The sequence below is a fragment of the Ranitomeya imitator genome, chromosome 8, assembly GCF_032444005.1.
Source record: "Ranitomeya imitator isolate aRanImi1 chromosome 8, aRanImi1.pri, whole genome shotgun sequence".
NCBI lineage: Eukaryota > Metazoa > Chordata > Amphibia > Anura > Dendrobatidae > Ranitomeya > Ranitomeya imitator.
Genome location: NC_091289.1, coordinates 187,328,840 through 187,344,713, shown reverse-complemented (window position 1 = coordinate 187,344,713; position 15,874 = coordinate 187,328,840). Strand labels below are relative to the sequence as shown.

At 44.2% G+C, this 15,874-nt stretch overlaps 1 protein-coding gene across 5 annotated transcripts in view; it reads left to right on the top strand.

Moving 5' to 3' along the window:
- Positions 1–15,874, top strand: part of DOCK7 (dedicator of cytokinesis 7) — a 131,583-nt gene that overhangs the window by 100,424 nt on the left and 15,285 nt on the right. For all 5 annotated transcript variants that reach the window (XM_069738179.1, XM_069738177.1, XM_069738176.1 and 2 more), the window contains 11 exons: positions 2,134–2,288; positions 2,363–2,545; positions 4,297–4,432; positions 5,603–5,699; positions 8,484–8,580; positions 8,688–8,822; positions 9,013–9,165; positions 12,136–12,294; positions 12,637–12,737; positions 13,094–13,286; positions 15,039–15,182. In XM_069738179.1, coding sequence (XP_069594280.1) covers positions 2,134–2,288; positions 2,363–2,545; positions 4,297–4,432; positions 5,603–5,699; positions 8,484–8,580; positions 8,688–8,822; positions 9,013–9,165; positions 12,136–12,294; positions 12,637–12,737; positions 13,094–13,286; positions 15,039–15,182 — 1,553 coding nt within the window. The remainder of the gene's footprint in view (positions 1–2,133; positions 2,289–2,362; positions 2,546–4,296; positions 4,433–5,602; positions 5,700–8,483; positions 8,581–8,687; positions 8,823–9,012; positions 9,166–12,135; positions 12,295–12,636; positions 12,738–13,093; positions 13,287–15,038; positions 15,183–15,874) is intronic.

Here is a 15,874-nt window from a genome sequence, read left to right as displayed (position 1 = left end):
CAACCTTTTTGTTCTCTATGAGATGGTGCCATGTAGACGGCTGCAATCTCCCTGTCGAGGGCAATCCTACATGCTTGTACACCCTCTCGACATTCTTGACTGCCTTCTTGCCCTCCCGTGACTCTACTATTGTCTTGACTTCCACAGCATCCTCATCTAACTTGTGTGGCACGGACTTCTTCTGCTTTAAGAGACGCAACATGACTCACAGAATACTACGCCCTTCTGCAGCAGGCCGCTGACAGCGACAAAAACACTGGGTCCTTAGCACGGAGCCTCACGTTCGACGTGCTATGAATAAAGAGCCTCACACTCGATATCCTGTCCCTAACCTGAACACCAGTGATTACAGTCTGTCCTGTCACGATATTCTAAACGTTGGGAGGCGGTCTCCTAGTGAGAGCCATTCACTGAGATTCTGGTGGTCCCCCTTTGGGACGTCTTAATTACCAAGTGATTCTGGTGGTCCCCCCTTGGGACGTCTTAATTACCAAGTGATTCTGGTGGTCCCCCCTTTGGGACGTCTTAATTACCAAGTGATTCTGGTGGTCCCCCCTTTGGGACGTCTTAATTACCAATGTGTGCAAGTAAGTGATTCTGGTGGTCCCCCTCTTGGGACGTCTTAATTACCAATGTGTGCAAGTAAGTGATTCTGGTGGTCCCCCTCTTGGGATGTCTTAATTACCAATGCGTGCAATATCACAGAGGCTGCGTCTCCTATCCCTTTCTCTCAGCCGCCCCCAATCCACAACTTCTTCAATCTTTCACTCTATCACTACTAGACAACAGTCACGGGTAGGGTGGTTGAATGGAGTACAATGACCGGTGGAGGAGGTGTGGTGTACACAAGGACGCGCAGAGTGCGACGTCTCTCAGTTGCTGGTTCGAAGCGTGGCACGGGATCGCGCTCGGTCTCACCACTCGACCGGTCACTCCCCAGACCCAAGGAGACCACAGACTAACCAATAATGGCTGAAACACTAGCAAGTGTGACACATATATAGTATGTGATCTCCACTTACCGTGTTTGGAGGGTGATCAGTCCTCGAGGTCAGCCACTACGGGTGTCGTCCACGGACGTCCAGGCATGGGTCCAGGGGGTCTCGGATCGCCGGCCACGCCCCACGTTGGGCGCCAAATTGTCGGGGTCGTCACGACAATACCCTTCATCCACCAGTCATTCCAAATTAGATTAAGAGCATGTTGGTACCGGAGTGAAGGATGAGTCAGACACAATGCTGGTTCAAACTCATTGCATGCTCGTGTGTAACGTCACAGCAACGACAACTGAACTTTATTTCCTGATACACAACATTATATGATCTATTAGGGGAAGGTGTGCAGAGGGCGGGGTTTAAGCAATGTATCTAGTATTCAGTCCTGGTTGGTCTGACGTCATCTGATGAATCTTCCTTTGTCCACGTCACTTTAAGTTTCCATTTCTCCAGAAACGATACTTTAGCTTCAGAAACGAAAGTAGATTCTTGGCAAGAACAAAAACTAAGGCAAAAGTGAATACTGGCAGCCATCTTAAATACAATTACATATGCATTAGCAAGTATGAAGGGAAAAACTTATTGTTTCACAGCATAAGAATACATAAAGTACAAAAGAGTATAAAGATATATATTTTTACCTTGACACCCCTAGTGGTGGCTGTATAAATCGGTATTTAGTGAGCTCCCTCTAGTGGTGACTGTATAAATCTGTGTGTAGTGAGCTCCCCCTAGTGGTGGTTGTATAAATCTGTATGTAGTGAGCTCCCCCTAGTGATGACTGTATAAATCTTTGTAGTGAGCTCCCCCTAGTGGTGGTTGTATAAATCTGTATGAGAGAAAGCTAATAAATATCACTGTACTGGTGCTCAGGTTGTTCCTGACAGTCCTGGTTGCATTTTCTGCCGCAGTGGTGTGCCATGAATCCATGTCCATGCTGCAGCCAATCATTGACCTCAGAACTATTGCAGCAGCTTCATCACTGAAGCCAGGGATTGCCTGCAGCGGTCACATAGATATATAACATATCACAGCTGCGGGAATAACTGCAGAGCTTGGCAGGGATCACAGAGCGACCCCCGCTGAGGATTGGGGGCTTCACCAGAGGTGACTTTAATATGAACTTCTATGATGACAGAATCTCACAACCAGCGAGGAAGACCCAACTGCGGGGCAGGAGAGGAGCACGAGGGCGACGGCGGGAGCATGATCAGTCAGACCGTGGCCATGGCCATCGCTGGGACCTCCGTCCCGCAGCTGACCAGACCCAGCAGCTTTTTACTGACCTCACAAGTAAGCGCTTCTTATTATTTCATTTTAGTTTTATTATTTTATTCTTTTTTTTTAACCCCTTTTGTTGTTCTCAGCCCTCTCGGCAGCACTCGTCCTTCTCGGCAGAATCCAGCCGCAGTCTCTTAATTTGCCTCCTCTGGGTCCTGAAGAACGCGGATGAGATTGTGCTGCAGAAATGGTTCACCGACCTGTCCATCCTGCAGCTGAACCGCCTGCTCGATCTGCTCTACCTCTGCGTCTCATGCTTTGAGTACAAAGTGAGTCGATACATGGGCCATCTTGCCTGATATGCTGTCAGAGGGATTGTCCGCCTTTTTGGGGACAATTTTTTTTTTAATTTAACTAATTTATTTTGGGCTAAAAAAAAAAAAAATTCCGATTGGGTGTCTTTAAAAATTTTTTTGCACAGTTTGCCTTTCACAGCCTCTGTGCTATGTTGTATTTTGCTGGTTACAGAAAGAGTTAAATGAGAATCCATCCGATGAGAGTTTGTATCTCTTATATCTTCTTTTTCTGAGCTCCTTTCAGCTGATTTATGGCCACAGACTACATCAAAGATGACTGTGCAGGAAACAAAGAGCTTGTAGAGGCCAAACAGTGCAAAATGCTTTTTTTTTTTTTTTAAAAAAAAAACCCCATTGCAAAAATTTTTAGGCTCAAATGCATCATTCATTCAGGGAGAAAGAAAGCTATGCACTAAAGGTGGACGACCTGTTTAACAGGAGTCAGAAATTTTGCTTTAAAACAGCCGCATAATGTAGGAAGTAATAGATTGCAGTTCATTGACCTCTAATGTGGTGTTGTGGGCATGCTCCGTGACCTGGGCAGAGGTCATTGTGCAGAAAAGGGGGAGGAGGGGGAGTGTGCTGTTGTGAATGGTGGATCCTATCCTGTCTTTGTTTAGTTGTTACCTGTCTGTGCCTGTGATGGTAATGAGACTGCTGAAAAGTGATCTCTACAGAACAGACAGTGTCAGACTGCTCTTTCTCCCTCTCGCTCTTTCTCCCTCTCGCTCTTTCTCCCTCTCGCTCTTTCTCCCTCTCGCTCTTTCTCCCTCTCGCTCCTTCTCCCTCTCGCTCTTTCTCCCTCTCGCTCTTTCTCCCTCTCGCTCCTTCTCCCTCTCGCTCCTTCTCCCTCTCGCTCCTTCTCCCTCTCGCTCCTTCTCCCTCTCGCTCCTTCTCCCTCTCGCTCTTTCTCCCTCTCGCTCTTTCTCCCTCTCGCTCTTTCTCCCTCTCGCTCCTTCTCCCTCTCGCTCCTTCTCCCTCTCGCTCCTTCTCCCTCTCGCTCCTTCTCCCTCTCGCTCCTTCTCCCTCTCGCTCCTTCTCCCTCTCGCTCCTTCTCCCTCTCGCTCCTTCTCCCTCTCGCTCTTTCTCCCTCTCGCTCTCTTTCTTTCCAATTCAAATGAGCTTTATTGGCAGGACAAAGTACATGTTAGCATTGCCAAAGCAAATGTTAAAAATAGAGGGACGGGTGTAGGGAGGCATATAGAGGACCAGGATATATTGGGCTCCTTGTAGAGGATGGGGACGTGTCCAAGGTGGGGTATAGAAGTCAATGACATATCGGTCTCCTCTTAGTCTGTGGCAGGCTCTGACATATTCCGCTCCTATAGCCTCTGCACTTTCCTCTTCCCCCAGTATTATCGGCAGTTTGTTTTCCTCCATGGAGGAAGAGAAGTCTATATATATCATGTTTGGTATCGCCATAATCGTCATGGATAATCTTGCTGCCAGATCATTTTTATTTTTTTATTGCACAATGAACATTGGGGGAAAAAAAGCCGAATTGCATTTTTTTCCCACCAGTTTGCTCCTTTTTACATTTTATTTCCAGTTTTTTGCGCATTCTATGGTAAAGTCAATAACGTAATGGAAAACAACAACACTGTGTGGATGTGTTGTCTGAAAAATAATACAAGTTTTGGCTCTTGGAAGAAAAAAGATAAAAGCGCAAAAATGAGCAATCGCCCGACCCTTGTGAGGTTAAACGCTGATTTCTTCCGTTTCAGGGCAAGAAGGCTTTTGAACGAATGAACAGTTTGACCTTCAAGAAATCGAAAGACATGAGAGCTAAGCTGGAGGAGGCGATCCTCGGGAGCATCGGGGCCAGGCAGGAGATGGTCAGGAGAAGCCGAGGTCAGCTTGGTAGGTCTGCCCAGGCCAACGCTGCAGGATGAGTGGGGGCTCGGAATAGGGGGGTGAACACCAAAGTTTTGACTTTTTTTAAGTACTTTGTCGCCAAACATATTTAGAATAAAGTGGAAGTACTAAATAGCTCTGGCAGCTGCTGCTTGTTGATGGTTTCCAGGTGCCCATAATATTTTTCTATATTGCGCAGAGAAAAATAAATTAAAAGTAGGAGAAATCTGCAAACAAAATAAGAAAAGATGGTACTAAAAATCTAGATTTTTACATACAAAAAACTGTTTTGATTAAAGCAAAAGTGACTGCAAACTCGCTGAGGGATCAGATCACATCTGCCTAGTGCAGACTGTAGAGGAAGAGAAAATAGCAAAGTGCATGAAACCATCCAGGCTGCAGTTTTTTTTGTAAGTTATTGACCTCACCCAAGAGCAGAATTCACAGCTACACTGCTTCTTAGTGCTGTATAATGTCTTCCATGCAGCTGCTTTTTTGTAAGTATTTTATCTCACCCTAGTGCTGGATTCACTATAACATTGCTCAGTACTAGTGAACAATGTTCTCCATGCTGCTGCTTTCCAGTGTTTTATCTCGCTCTAGTGCTGGATTCATTTTTACATTGCTCAATACTTTTGAATAATGTCCTCCATCCTGCTGCTTTCCATTGCTTTCTCCCACACTAGTGTTGGATGCACAGTTACACAGCTTAGTACTGCTGAACAATGTTTTCCTTGCTGCTGCTTTTGGTTAAATACTACTTAGAGAGAGAGAAGAGGAGGAATCCATCATGTCTGTGTGCTGTGTATAGGAGACATCATAGCAGCTATTAATGTTAATGACAATTTAACCAAACTTTTTTTCCAAAGTGTTTTTCTATTCTCTGGTCACTCCCGTCATGCCCCCTGGAGGTATAGCTCCTCATATTGACTTTATTTGAGGCGCTCAGTGTCGATCCCCCATAACTCATGTAATGTCCTTCCTCGGTTAATAAGTAGGAGACTTGTTTTGCCCTCGATGAGCTGATGGCGGGAGCTTTTTCTCCTCTGCCGCGGCTCTGATTTAGTGTAAAGTGCAGAGGTAAATCACCGGCTGTTGGCGCCCTGCAGATTTATTACGTGTCATGTTGTGCCCTGTGCCTTAGAAGCGCTGAGTAAGCTGCACTTTTCTTGGCAGAGCGGAGCCCGTCTGGAAGCGCTTTTGGCAGCCAGGAAAACCTGCGGTGGAGGAAGGAGATGACGCACTGGAGGCAAAACACCGACAAGATGGACAAGTACGGACCCCGCTCACCCATGTGTTGTCATTGCCCCTTTAGTGATTACTGAAGGGGTCTCCCGGACCCCGCTGACTTAGAAGGGTCTTTATGTTCCTATATGTGAATGACACAGCACTGAGAATCTTCCCCCAGTCCAGACCCATTATGGCGCCGCCTCTCCCCCATCCTAATGATTGCTTTTGGTTGTCTCTCCACATGCGCGGTGTATTTAGAAGCCACAAACCCTGCAGGTACAGTGTCTGTAGTGTGTGTCCCACTCCGTAACTATCTGCGTTTTATGGGTCCCCATATGTTGTGGTAATCTGTGGCCTGAGATCTGACGTTAGTCATCGTTTATTCAGTATGTTCTATATAACAGAATTATGTTGTTTGTCTTATGTCTGATTTATCTTCTCCGGACAATTCTACTTCTACATTTATTAGTAAATTTACATAAAACGTCACCGTGTACAAAGATTACATTACTTATCCTGTATTATACACCAGAGCTGCACTCACTATTCTGCTGGTGCAGTCACTGTCTACATATGTTACATTACTGATCCTGAGTTACATCCTGTATTATACTCCAGAGCTGCACTCACTATTCTGCTGGTGCAGTCACTGTGTACATACATTACATTACTGATCCTGTACTGATCCTGAGTTACATCCTGGATTATACTCCAGAGCTGCACTCACTATTCTGCTGGTGCAGTCACTGTGTACATACATTACATTACTGATCTGGAGTTACATCCTGTATTATACCCCAGAGCTGCACTCACTATTCTGCTGGTGCAGTCACGGTGTACATACATTACATTACTGACCATGAGTTACATCCTGGATTATACGCCAGAGCTGCACTCACTATTCTGCTGGTGCAGTCACTGTGTACATACATTACATTACTGATCTGGAGTTACATCCTGTATTATACTCCAGAGCTGCACTCACTATTCTGCTGGTGCAGTCACTGTGTACATACATTACATTACTGATCTGGAGTTACATCCTGTATTATACTCCAGAGCTGCATTCACTATTCTGCTGGTGCAGTCACGGTGTACATACATTACATTACTGATCCTGTACTGATCCTGAGTTACATCCTGGATTATACTCCAGAGCTGCACTCAGTATTCTGCTGGTGCAGTCACTGTGTACATACATTACATTACTGATCCTGAGTTACATCCTGTATTATACCCCAGAGCTGCACTCGCTATTCTGCTGGTGCAGTCACTGTGTACATACATTACATTACTGATCCGGAGTTACATCCTGTATTATACCCCAGAGCTGCACTCACTATTCTGCTGGTGCAGTCACTGTGTACATACATTACATTACGGATCCTGAATTACATCCTGTATTATACTCCAGAGCTGCACTCACTATTCTGCTGGTGCAGTCACAGTGTACATACATTACATTACTGATCCTGAGTTACATCATGTATTATACTCCAGAGCTGCACTCACTATTCTGCCGGTGCAGTCACTGTGTACATACATTACATTACTGATCCTGAGTTACACCCTGTATTATACTCCAGAGCTGCACTCACTATTCTGCTGGTACAGTCACTGTGTACATACATTACATTACTGATCCTGAGTTACATCCTGTATTATACTCCAAAGCTGCACTCACTATTCTGCTGGTGCAGTCACTGTGTACATACATTACATTACTGATCCTGAGTTACATCCTGTATTATACTCCAAAGCTGCACTCACTATTCTGCTGGTGCAGTCACTGTGTACATACATTACATTACTGATCCTGAGTTACCTCCTGTATTATACCCCAGAGCTGCACTCACTATTCTGCTGGTGCAGTCACTGTGTACATACATTACATTACTGCTCCTGAGTTACATCCTGTATTATACTCCAGAGCTGCACTCACTATTCTGCCGGTGCAGTCACTGTGTACATACATTACATTACTGATCCTGAGTTACATCCTGTATTATACCCCAGAGCTGCACTCACTATTCTGCCGGTGCAGTCACTGTGTACATACATTACATTACTGATCCTGAGTTACACCCTGTATTATACTCCAGAGCTGCACTCACTATTCTGTTGGTGCAGTCACTGTGTACATACATTACATTACTGATGCTGAGTTACATCCTGTATTATACTCCAGAGCTGCACTCACTATTCTTCTGGTGCAGTCACATACTGTGTAGTATAATAGAAGTGATGGAGGACAGGCAATCTATGGACACATCACGTTCTGGTTCCCATCATGTACGGCGCAGTTTTGTCATTATGGCGGTGTGCTGTGCTGGTGAATGACCTGTGCCGTGGGCTGGATGTACTAACCCTGCTTGCATGCCGGACATTACATGGAATGTGACATTTCCCATTTGCTTCTCGTCTTTTCTGACATAATTTACATTGTGGAATATTAATCCTAAAGTACAAGATTTTCTGGTAATACTCGCACGGTTGCCTTGCAATTGCCAAGTGTTCACACATAGCAGAAGTCGTGCGGTGACGACACTTTGCGAACGTTCTTTTTGGTTCCTAGTTTTCTTTTAATGTCCCCATTCACTATATCATTGGGATAAATCTCTCCCCACTCCCACCCCCAAAAAAATCTGAGTAGAAATACAATTACTACAGTTTTTGCAATTTCTGCCTCAATAAAATCCACCATTCTTTACACTGCAGGCTGAACTACAAATCATAGTACATTCGATCAGCCCTTGCTTCCGCACACAGAATCGTAGCGTACTGCTTCTTTCCTTTTATATAAAAATCTCTCGTCTCCCACATTTAGGTCCAGAGCAGAACTGGAGCACGAGGCCCTCATAGATGGCAACCTGGCCACCGAGGCCAACCTGATCATCCTGGACACTCTGGAGATAGTCGTCCAGGTGAGGTGACCTCTATGGGGGGTGGATTGTAAAACTGTTTGGTCCTGGTTGGAGAGTTAGTAATTACTCGCCTAACTTTGTTTTTTTGTCCCCCCCCACATCCCTAGACGGTGTCTTTAACAGAGTCCAAGGAGAGCATCCTGGGAGGGGTATTGAAGACTCTTCTGCACAGTATGGCCTGCAACCAGAGCGCCCTCTATCTGCAGCACTGCTTTGCCACACAGAGGGCATTGGTTTCTAAGGTACAGAATATAACTTTTCTGTTTTACAAGTGAGACCATTACGTCTTTGTCCGGCTTTACATGCAGTAGACTGACCTCAGTGTTCCAAGCTCTGATGTCTTTCAGGCCGGGCTGTCTTCTGCAGCTTCTGTTTTCTGAATTATCCTGATTCCTTCTCCTTTTTGTTTTTTTGTGCTTTTTCACCGTCCAGTTTCCTGAGCTGCTGTTTGAGGAGGAGACGGAGCAGTGCGCCGACCTGTGCCTCCGGCTGCTCAGACACTGCAGCAGCAGCATCGGTACCATCCGGTCACACGCCAGCGCTTCGCTTTACCTTCTCATGAGGCAGAACTTTGAAATCGGCAATGTAAGTTTTTGCCATCTTGTCCTGATTTTATCTGGAGCAGGCTGAACAGTAGTTTTTCTTTCGGAACCTCTGTAAAGATTACCAGTCACGTGCCATAAATGCGTAATTTTATTACCTGGTGTAAATGGCGCCGATCTCCTGAATCCGATGATGTTTTGATTTTGATTCTGGGCCTCTCCATTCCTGAGATACAGCCCTCTTTTCTCTGTATATAAATCTAGTCTTGGTAGCCAAGTGGGCGTCTTGAGGACGACTCCCAGTTGACTAAAAAGACTAGATTTATATACATTGAAGATGGGCCCATAACTCAGGAAAGGAGGGTCATAGGAACAAAAGAAAAACATCGCCGGATTCAGGAGAACAGTGCCATTTACACAGGTAGAAAAAAATGTTTGTTTTTTTTTATTGCAAATGACAGGTCCTCTTTATAGGTTCATCCGCTCTGGATTGTCATTGTATATAAGATGGCCCTAATGATCTGATCACACCTCTCACGATGCTTCAATTTACTGTCAGCTGTCATATACATATGTATATATATACAGTTAGGTCCATATATATTTGGACAGAGACAACATTTTTCTAATTTTGGTTATAGACATTACCACAATGAATTTTAAACAAAACAATTCAGATGCAGTTGAAGTTCAGACTTTCAGCTTTCATTTGAGGGTATCTACATTAAAATTGGATGAAGGGTTTAGGAGTTTCAGCTCCTTAACATTTGTCACCCCGTTTTTAAAAGGACCAAAAGTAATTGGACAGATTCAATAATTTTAAATAAAATGTTCATTTTTAGTACTTGGTTGAAAACCCTTTGTTGGCAATGACTGCCTGAAGTCTTGAACTCATGGACATCACCAGACGCTGTGTTTCCTCCTTTTTGATGCTCTGCCAGTCCTTCACTGCGGTGGTTTTCAGTTGCTGTTTGTTTGTGGCCTTTTTGTCTGAAGTTTAGTCTTTAACAAGTGAAATGCTGCTCAATTGGGTTGAGATCAGGTGACTGACTTGGCCATTCAAGAATATTCCACTTCTTTGCTTTAATAAACTCCTGGGTTGCTTTGGCTTTATGTTTTGGGTCGTTGTCCATCTGTAGTATGAAACGACGACCAATCAGTTTGGCTGCATTTGGCTGGATCTGAGCACACAGTATGGCGGCTCTGAAGACCTCAGAATTCATTCGGATGCTTGTGTCCTGTGTCACATCATCAATAAACACTAGTGACCCAGTGCCACTGGCAGCCATGCATGCCCGCGCCATCACACTGCCTCCGCCGTGTTTTACAGATGATGTGGTATGCTTTGGATCATGCGCTGTACCACGCCTTCGCCATACTTTTTTCTTTCCATCATTCTGGTAGAGGTTGATCTTGGTTTCATCTGTCCAAAGAATGTTCTTCCAGAACTGTGCTGGTTTTTTTAGATGTTTTTTAGCAAAGTCCAGTCTAGCCTTTTTATTCTTGATGCTTATGAGTGGCTGCACCGTGCAGTGGACCCTCTGGATTTACTTTCATGCAGTCTTCTCTTTATGGTAGATTTGGATATTGATACGCCGACCTCCTGGAGAGTGTTGTTCACTTGGTTGGCTGTTGTGAAGGGGTTTCTCTTCACCATGGAGATTATTCTGCGATCATCCACCACTGTTGTCTTCCGTGGGTGCCCAGGTCTTTTTGCATTGATGAGTTCACCAGTGCTTTCTTTCTTTCTCAGGATGGACCAAACTGTAGATTTTGCCACTCCTAATATTGTAGCAATTTCTCAGATGGGTTTTTTCTGTTTTCGCAGCTTAAGGATGGCTTGTTTCACCTGCATGGAGAGCTCCTTTACCGCATGTTTACTTCACAGCAAAACCTTCCAAATGCAGCACCGCCCCTCAAATCAACTCCAGGCCTTTTATCTGCTTAATTGAGAATGACATAACGAAGGGATTGCCCACACCTGCCCATGAAATAGCCTTGGAGTAAATTGTCCAATTACTTTAGGTCCCTTTAAAAACAGGGTGGTACATCTTAAGGAGCTGAAACTCCTAAACCCTTCATCCAATTTTAATGTGGATACCCTCAAATGAAAGCTGAAAGTCTGAACTTCAACTGCATCTGGATTGTTTTGTTTAAAATTCATTGTGGTAATGTCTATAACCAAAATTAGAAAAATGTTGTCTCTGTCCAAATATATATGGACCTAACTGTATATGTATATATATATATATATATATATATATATATATATATATATATATATACATACATATATACATACATATATACATACATATATACATACATATATATATATATATATATATATATATATATATATATATATATATATATATATATATATATATATATATATATATATATATATACACATAATGTTGGCTGCAAGTGTTTAATCTGCAGCGCCCCCACAGGGACAGTAAGGTATGAAACACTAGATTCTACTTTTTTATGCATTTTGCAATTTACTTCTGGCCCGATTTATGCTTGATTTATAGCGACATTTGGGAGCACTGACATTTTTTGCAACCTCTTTAGTAAAGAATGCAATCGCAGAGATTTGTGTCCAATCTTTTAGTGGTGCCTGGTCCTTTAAATAAAAAAATTGGTGCATTTAAAGTGAATACAGCCCATCCTATTTTTCATTGTTTTTAAGAGGCTGAAAACTTGTCCTGATCACACAGCTGTAGTTTGTTACAGTGTATCAGTGTAGATAAGAGCCTGGAGCATTGTACTGATTTGTTCATATGCGGCTGTGCTTAAATATTTACTTTGCCTGACACATTGTAACAAACATCTCAGCGGTGTTCATATAGGTCTTGCTGCCAGCCTGAAGTGTAAGTAAGAATGATACAATTCACTGACAACAAGCGGAGAGCATGAATGTCGTATCTTGGACCCTTATTGTATCCAGAATTTATTACTCGTTTTCATTTTAACATTTATGATGAATTGTTCTTGAATTTTGCAGAATTTTGCCCGGGTAAAGATGCAGGTGACCATGTCTCTCTCGTCCCTGGTGGGAACCTCGCAGAATTTCAACGAGGAGTTTTTGAGACGCTCCTTGAAGACCATATTAACATACGCCGAGGAGGATCTGGAGCTGCGCGAGACAACATTCCCAGACCAGGTGCGTTCACAGCCGTGGAAGTGAACGGTGCTGCAAACCTAAACTCCCATAGAAGTGAATGTGGCATAATCTCTCCATTGCCAGCAGCCGCGGTCGGACTCTGCCATTCTGTGCCTGTTGTCGGACCTGCATTTCTGATTTGATATAAATGTCTCAGCTGAGAACTGATTTTTAGGGCATGTCCACACTTTGCACATTGTGGCTCTTGTTTTTCTCGTGGCGCACGGCGGCCTCCAGATATGGAGACATCTGGGAGCAGACATTATTTGTGGCATTTTTATTTTAGCATTTTTTTTATTTTAACTTTTTTTTTTTTAACTAATGTGAAGTTTTTGTTTTCAGGTTCAGGATCTGGTATTTAACCTCCATATGATACTGTCAGACACGGTGAAGATGAAGGAACATCAGGAGGACCCTGAGATGCTGATTGACCTCATGTACAGGTGACAAAGGGTTTTACTGCCGCTGTCATTTGCATTTGTCGAGAATTAAGAATTGTGCAAATTGAAAACCCTCTATGGTTTTGTGTCTGCAGCTCCTATGCATGCTAATGCCTCCACATGGTTACATACAATCCGTTTGTGTAGTCTGATCTTCTACACCCCATTCGCTCTCTGTCTTTTTTTTTCCTTGCTGCCTAAAGACAGGGGAAGCGAGTAACGCAGGACCGCGGGATCTGACTACACACAGGGTTTGTTTGTAGTCTGTAACCATGGAAACACAAATTAATCTGTTACATTTGTTACATGATTTGCGGCACATTGTTGGGTTTTTATATATATTTTTTTCATTATTTTAGAATTGCCAAAGGCTATCAGACATCACCTGATCTGCGGTTAACATGGCTGCAAAATATGGCAGGAAAACACTCAGAACGGAGCAACCACGCAGAATCGGCACAGTGCCTGGTGCACTCTGCTGCGCTGGTAGCCGAGTATCTCAGCATGCTAGAAGACCGCAAGTATCTCCCTGTTGGCTGCGTCACGTTCCAGGTGAATACAGACGAAAAGTATATCTATAGTAAAGAAGGGCTGCTGAGACCCCCTGAAAATGGAGCAGGCCTGAAGCCCCCTGTGGGGAGTGAAGCAGTAGTGAGCCTGTCCTATAGACGGGAATTGAACAGAGGTCGCAGATGCTCACTACCTCTTCAGTCACGCAGGGAACTTTAGGACCCCGTTCTTGTGATAAGTGGGTATCAGACCCCTGGGGATCATACATATATGTCCTTTCCTGTGGATCAGTGATTTTTGTCCTTTATGGGGGACAAACCCCTTTAAGTGTTTGTGACTAAACGAGAGCCAGGGGGATACAGATATCCCCCCACCGTCACCAATCTGTGACGGTGCTTACAGAGTCACAGCTCTCTATTGCCCCCTTTACCCTCAGGTCATTCAAGAAACTGCAGCTAGGATAAGTAGCCGCCGAAGAGGTTGCCCAGTTATGTACTGGTTATCGAGGCACTCTGCAGTGAGGGTGGTATATCTGTCTGAGTGTTATGTTTGACACCAATCTCTCCTTCACATCATATATACAATCTCTTGCCCGCTCGTGCCGCTTACACCTAAAGAACATCTCTAGAATCTGCCCTTTGCTCACCATGGAAACAACAAAAACCTTCACTGTTGCCCTAATCCACTCCCGCCTGGACTACTGTAACGCTCTATTAATTGGCCTCCCCGTTACTCGACTTTCCCCTCTCCAGTCCATCCTTAATGCAGCAGCCAGGGTTGTCTATCTAGCTAATCGTTACTCGGACTCGTCCGCTCTTCGCCAGTCGTTACACTGGCTGCCCATTCATTACAGGATACAATTCAAAGTACTTGTTCTCACCCACGAAGCTCTCCACAGTGCGGCCCCCTTACATCTCCTCCCTCATTTCTATCTATCGGCCTAACCGACCTCTGCGCTCTGCCAATGACTTTCGACTAATCCGCACCTCCCACTCCCAACTCCAAGACTTCTCCTGTGCTGCACCAATCCTTTGGAATGCTCTACACCAAGAAATTAGGACCATTTACAATTTGCATAGTTTTAGGCGCTCCCTCAAAGCATATTTGTTCAGAGCGGCCTATCACGTTCCCTAATAAGTCATTTTATGGGTAAGGGCGCGTGTGTAGCCCAATTCCCTATCTCCATCTATCCCCCACCCACTGAAGATGGATGGACCATCATTGTAAATACACATCTGTACTTTGTATCTCTCCCACCTCCTTGTAGATTGTAAGCTCCCATGAGCAGGGTCGTCTTATTGTGCTTTAATTATTGTGTTAACGTTGTTACCTATGACTGTTGTGTAATTATTATATAATTATAATGTTCCTGGCATGGGACTGGTGTTATATATACCACCCTCAATGCAGAATGCCTCGATAACCAGTACGTAACAGGGCAGCCTCTCCGGTGACTACTTACCCTAGGTGCCTAACCGTCTAGAACTTCCAGTGTTAGCTTACAACCCTGCACAAAAGACAGCAGGGAGTCCCAGCTCTGTTCCTTCTCGAATTAATAGACATGTGGCCTAATTCTCTGGCCATATGGCAAGGTTCTTTTGGGAATTTGTGTACTTATCTCATAGGTGGGCCACAGTTCAGGAGCAGAGGGAGATCTCTGGATAATATATTGGGCCTGAAATTAATAAATCAAAATGGAGTTCCCCTCGTTCCTCACAGTATTAGTAAAACCAGACAGACCCTTCTCCCTTTGTTTTTGATGAAAAGTTGTAAAGATGTGATTGTCCTCCGCAGAATATTTCCTCCAACGTCTTGGAAGAGTCTGCGGTGTCGGACGACGTGGTGTCTCCGGATGAAGAAGGAATTTGCTCAGGGAAATACTTCACAGAGGCCGGACTGGTCGGACTTCTGGAACAGGCAGCGGCGTCATTCTCAATGGTAATGAAGTTTTATTTAATGATGATTAATTGCAAATTAGTTTTTCACATATCTTATACACCGCAAGAAACATTATCACTAAACGAGCTGAGCAGGAGGAACGCGCGTCGTGGTATCTGATGCGTCTCCTCAGGCTCCGCGTCCTGGGAAATGTTAATTCACTCTAAATGCAGGAAAAAAGGCGCCGCTCTTATCTGATCACAGCAGGGAGGAAAGTGACGTTCTCGTAAATCACATGGCGCTGTGCATATAATGTATCCACTCTTCTTAAAGGAGAACCTAAGTTTTTAGATATCAGATAAAAGCAGAGTTCATAGTTGAGTGTTACAGCACATGGTAGAAACCTCCTCAGTCACAAAAAAAATTTATTGCAGTGCAAAACTGTAAATAGAAAACTAGAAGGAGGGGGATGGAGCTGCATTTTCCCTCTTTCCTTGTGAGATGACCGGTTGTGAGAGCAGATGATCATCAACAGGGTGAAGACATCTGCTTATCCCCTTCCAGAGCAGATTGTCTCACAGGGAAAGAAGGAATCTGCAGCTGTGAGAGTGGAGAACAAAGAGCAGATGTCTTCCCAAGTAGCTCCTCCTTATCTGTTCTTACAGCTGCAGTTTCTCTTTTTTCTGTGAGACAGAAGGAAGAGGAGCAGATGTTTTCCTGATGAGCTCCACCTTCTCTTTACTCACAGCTTC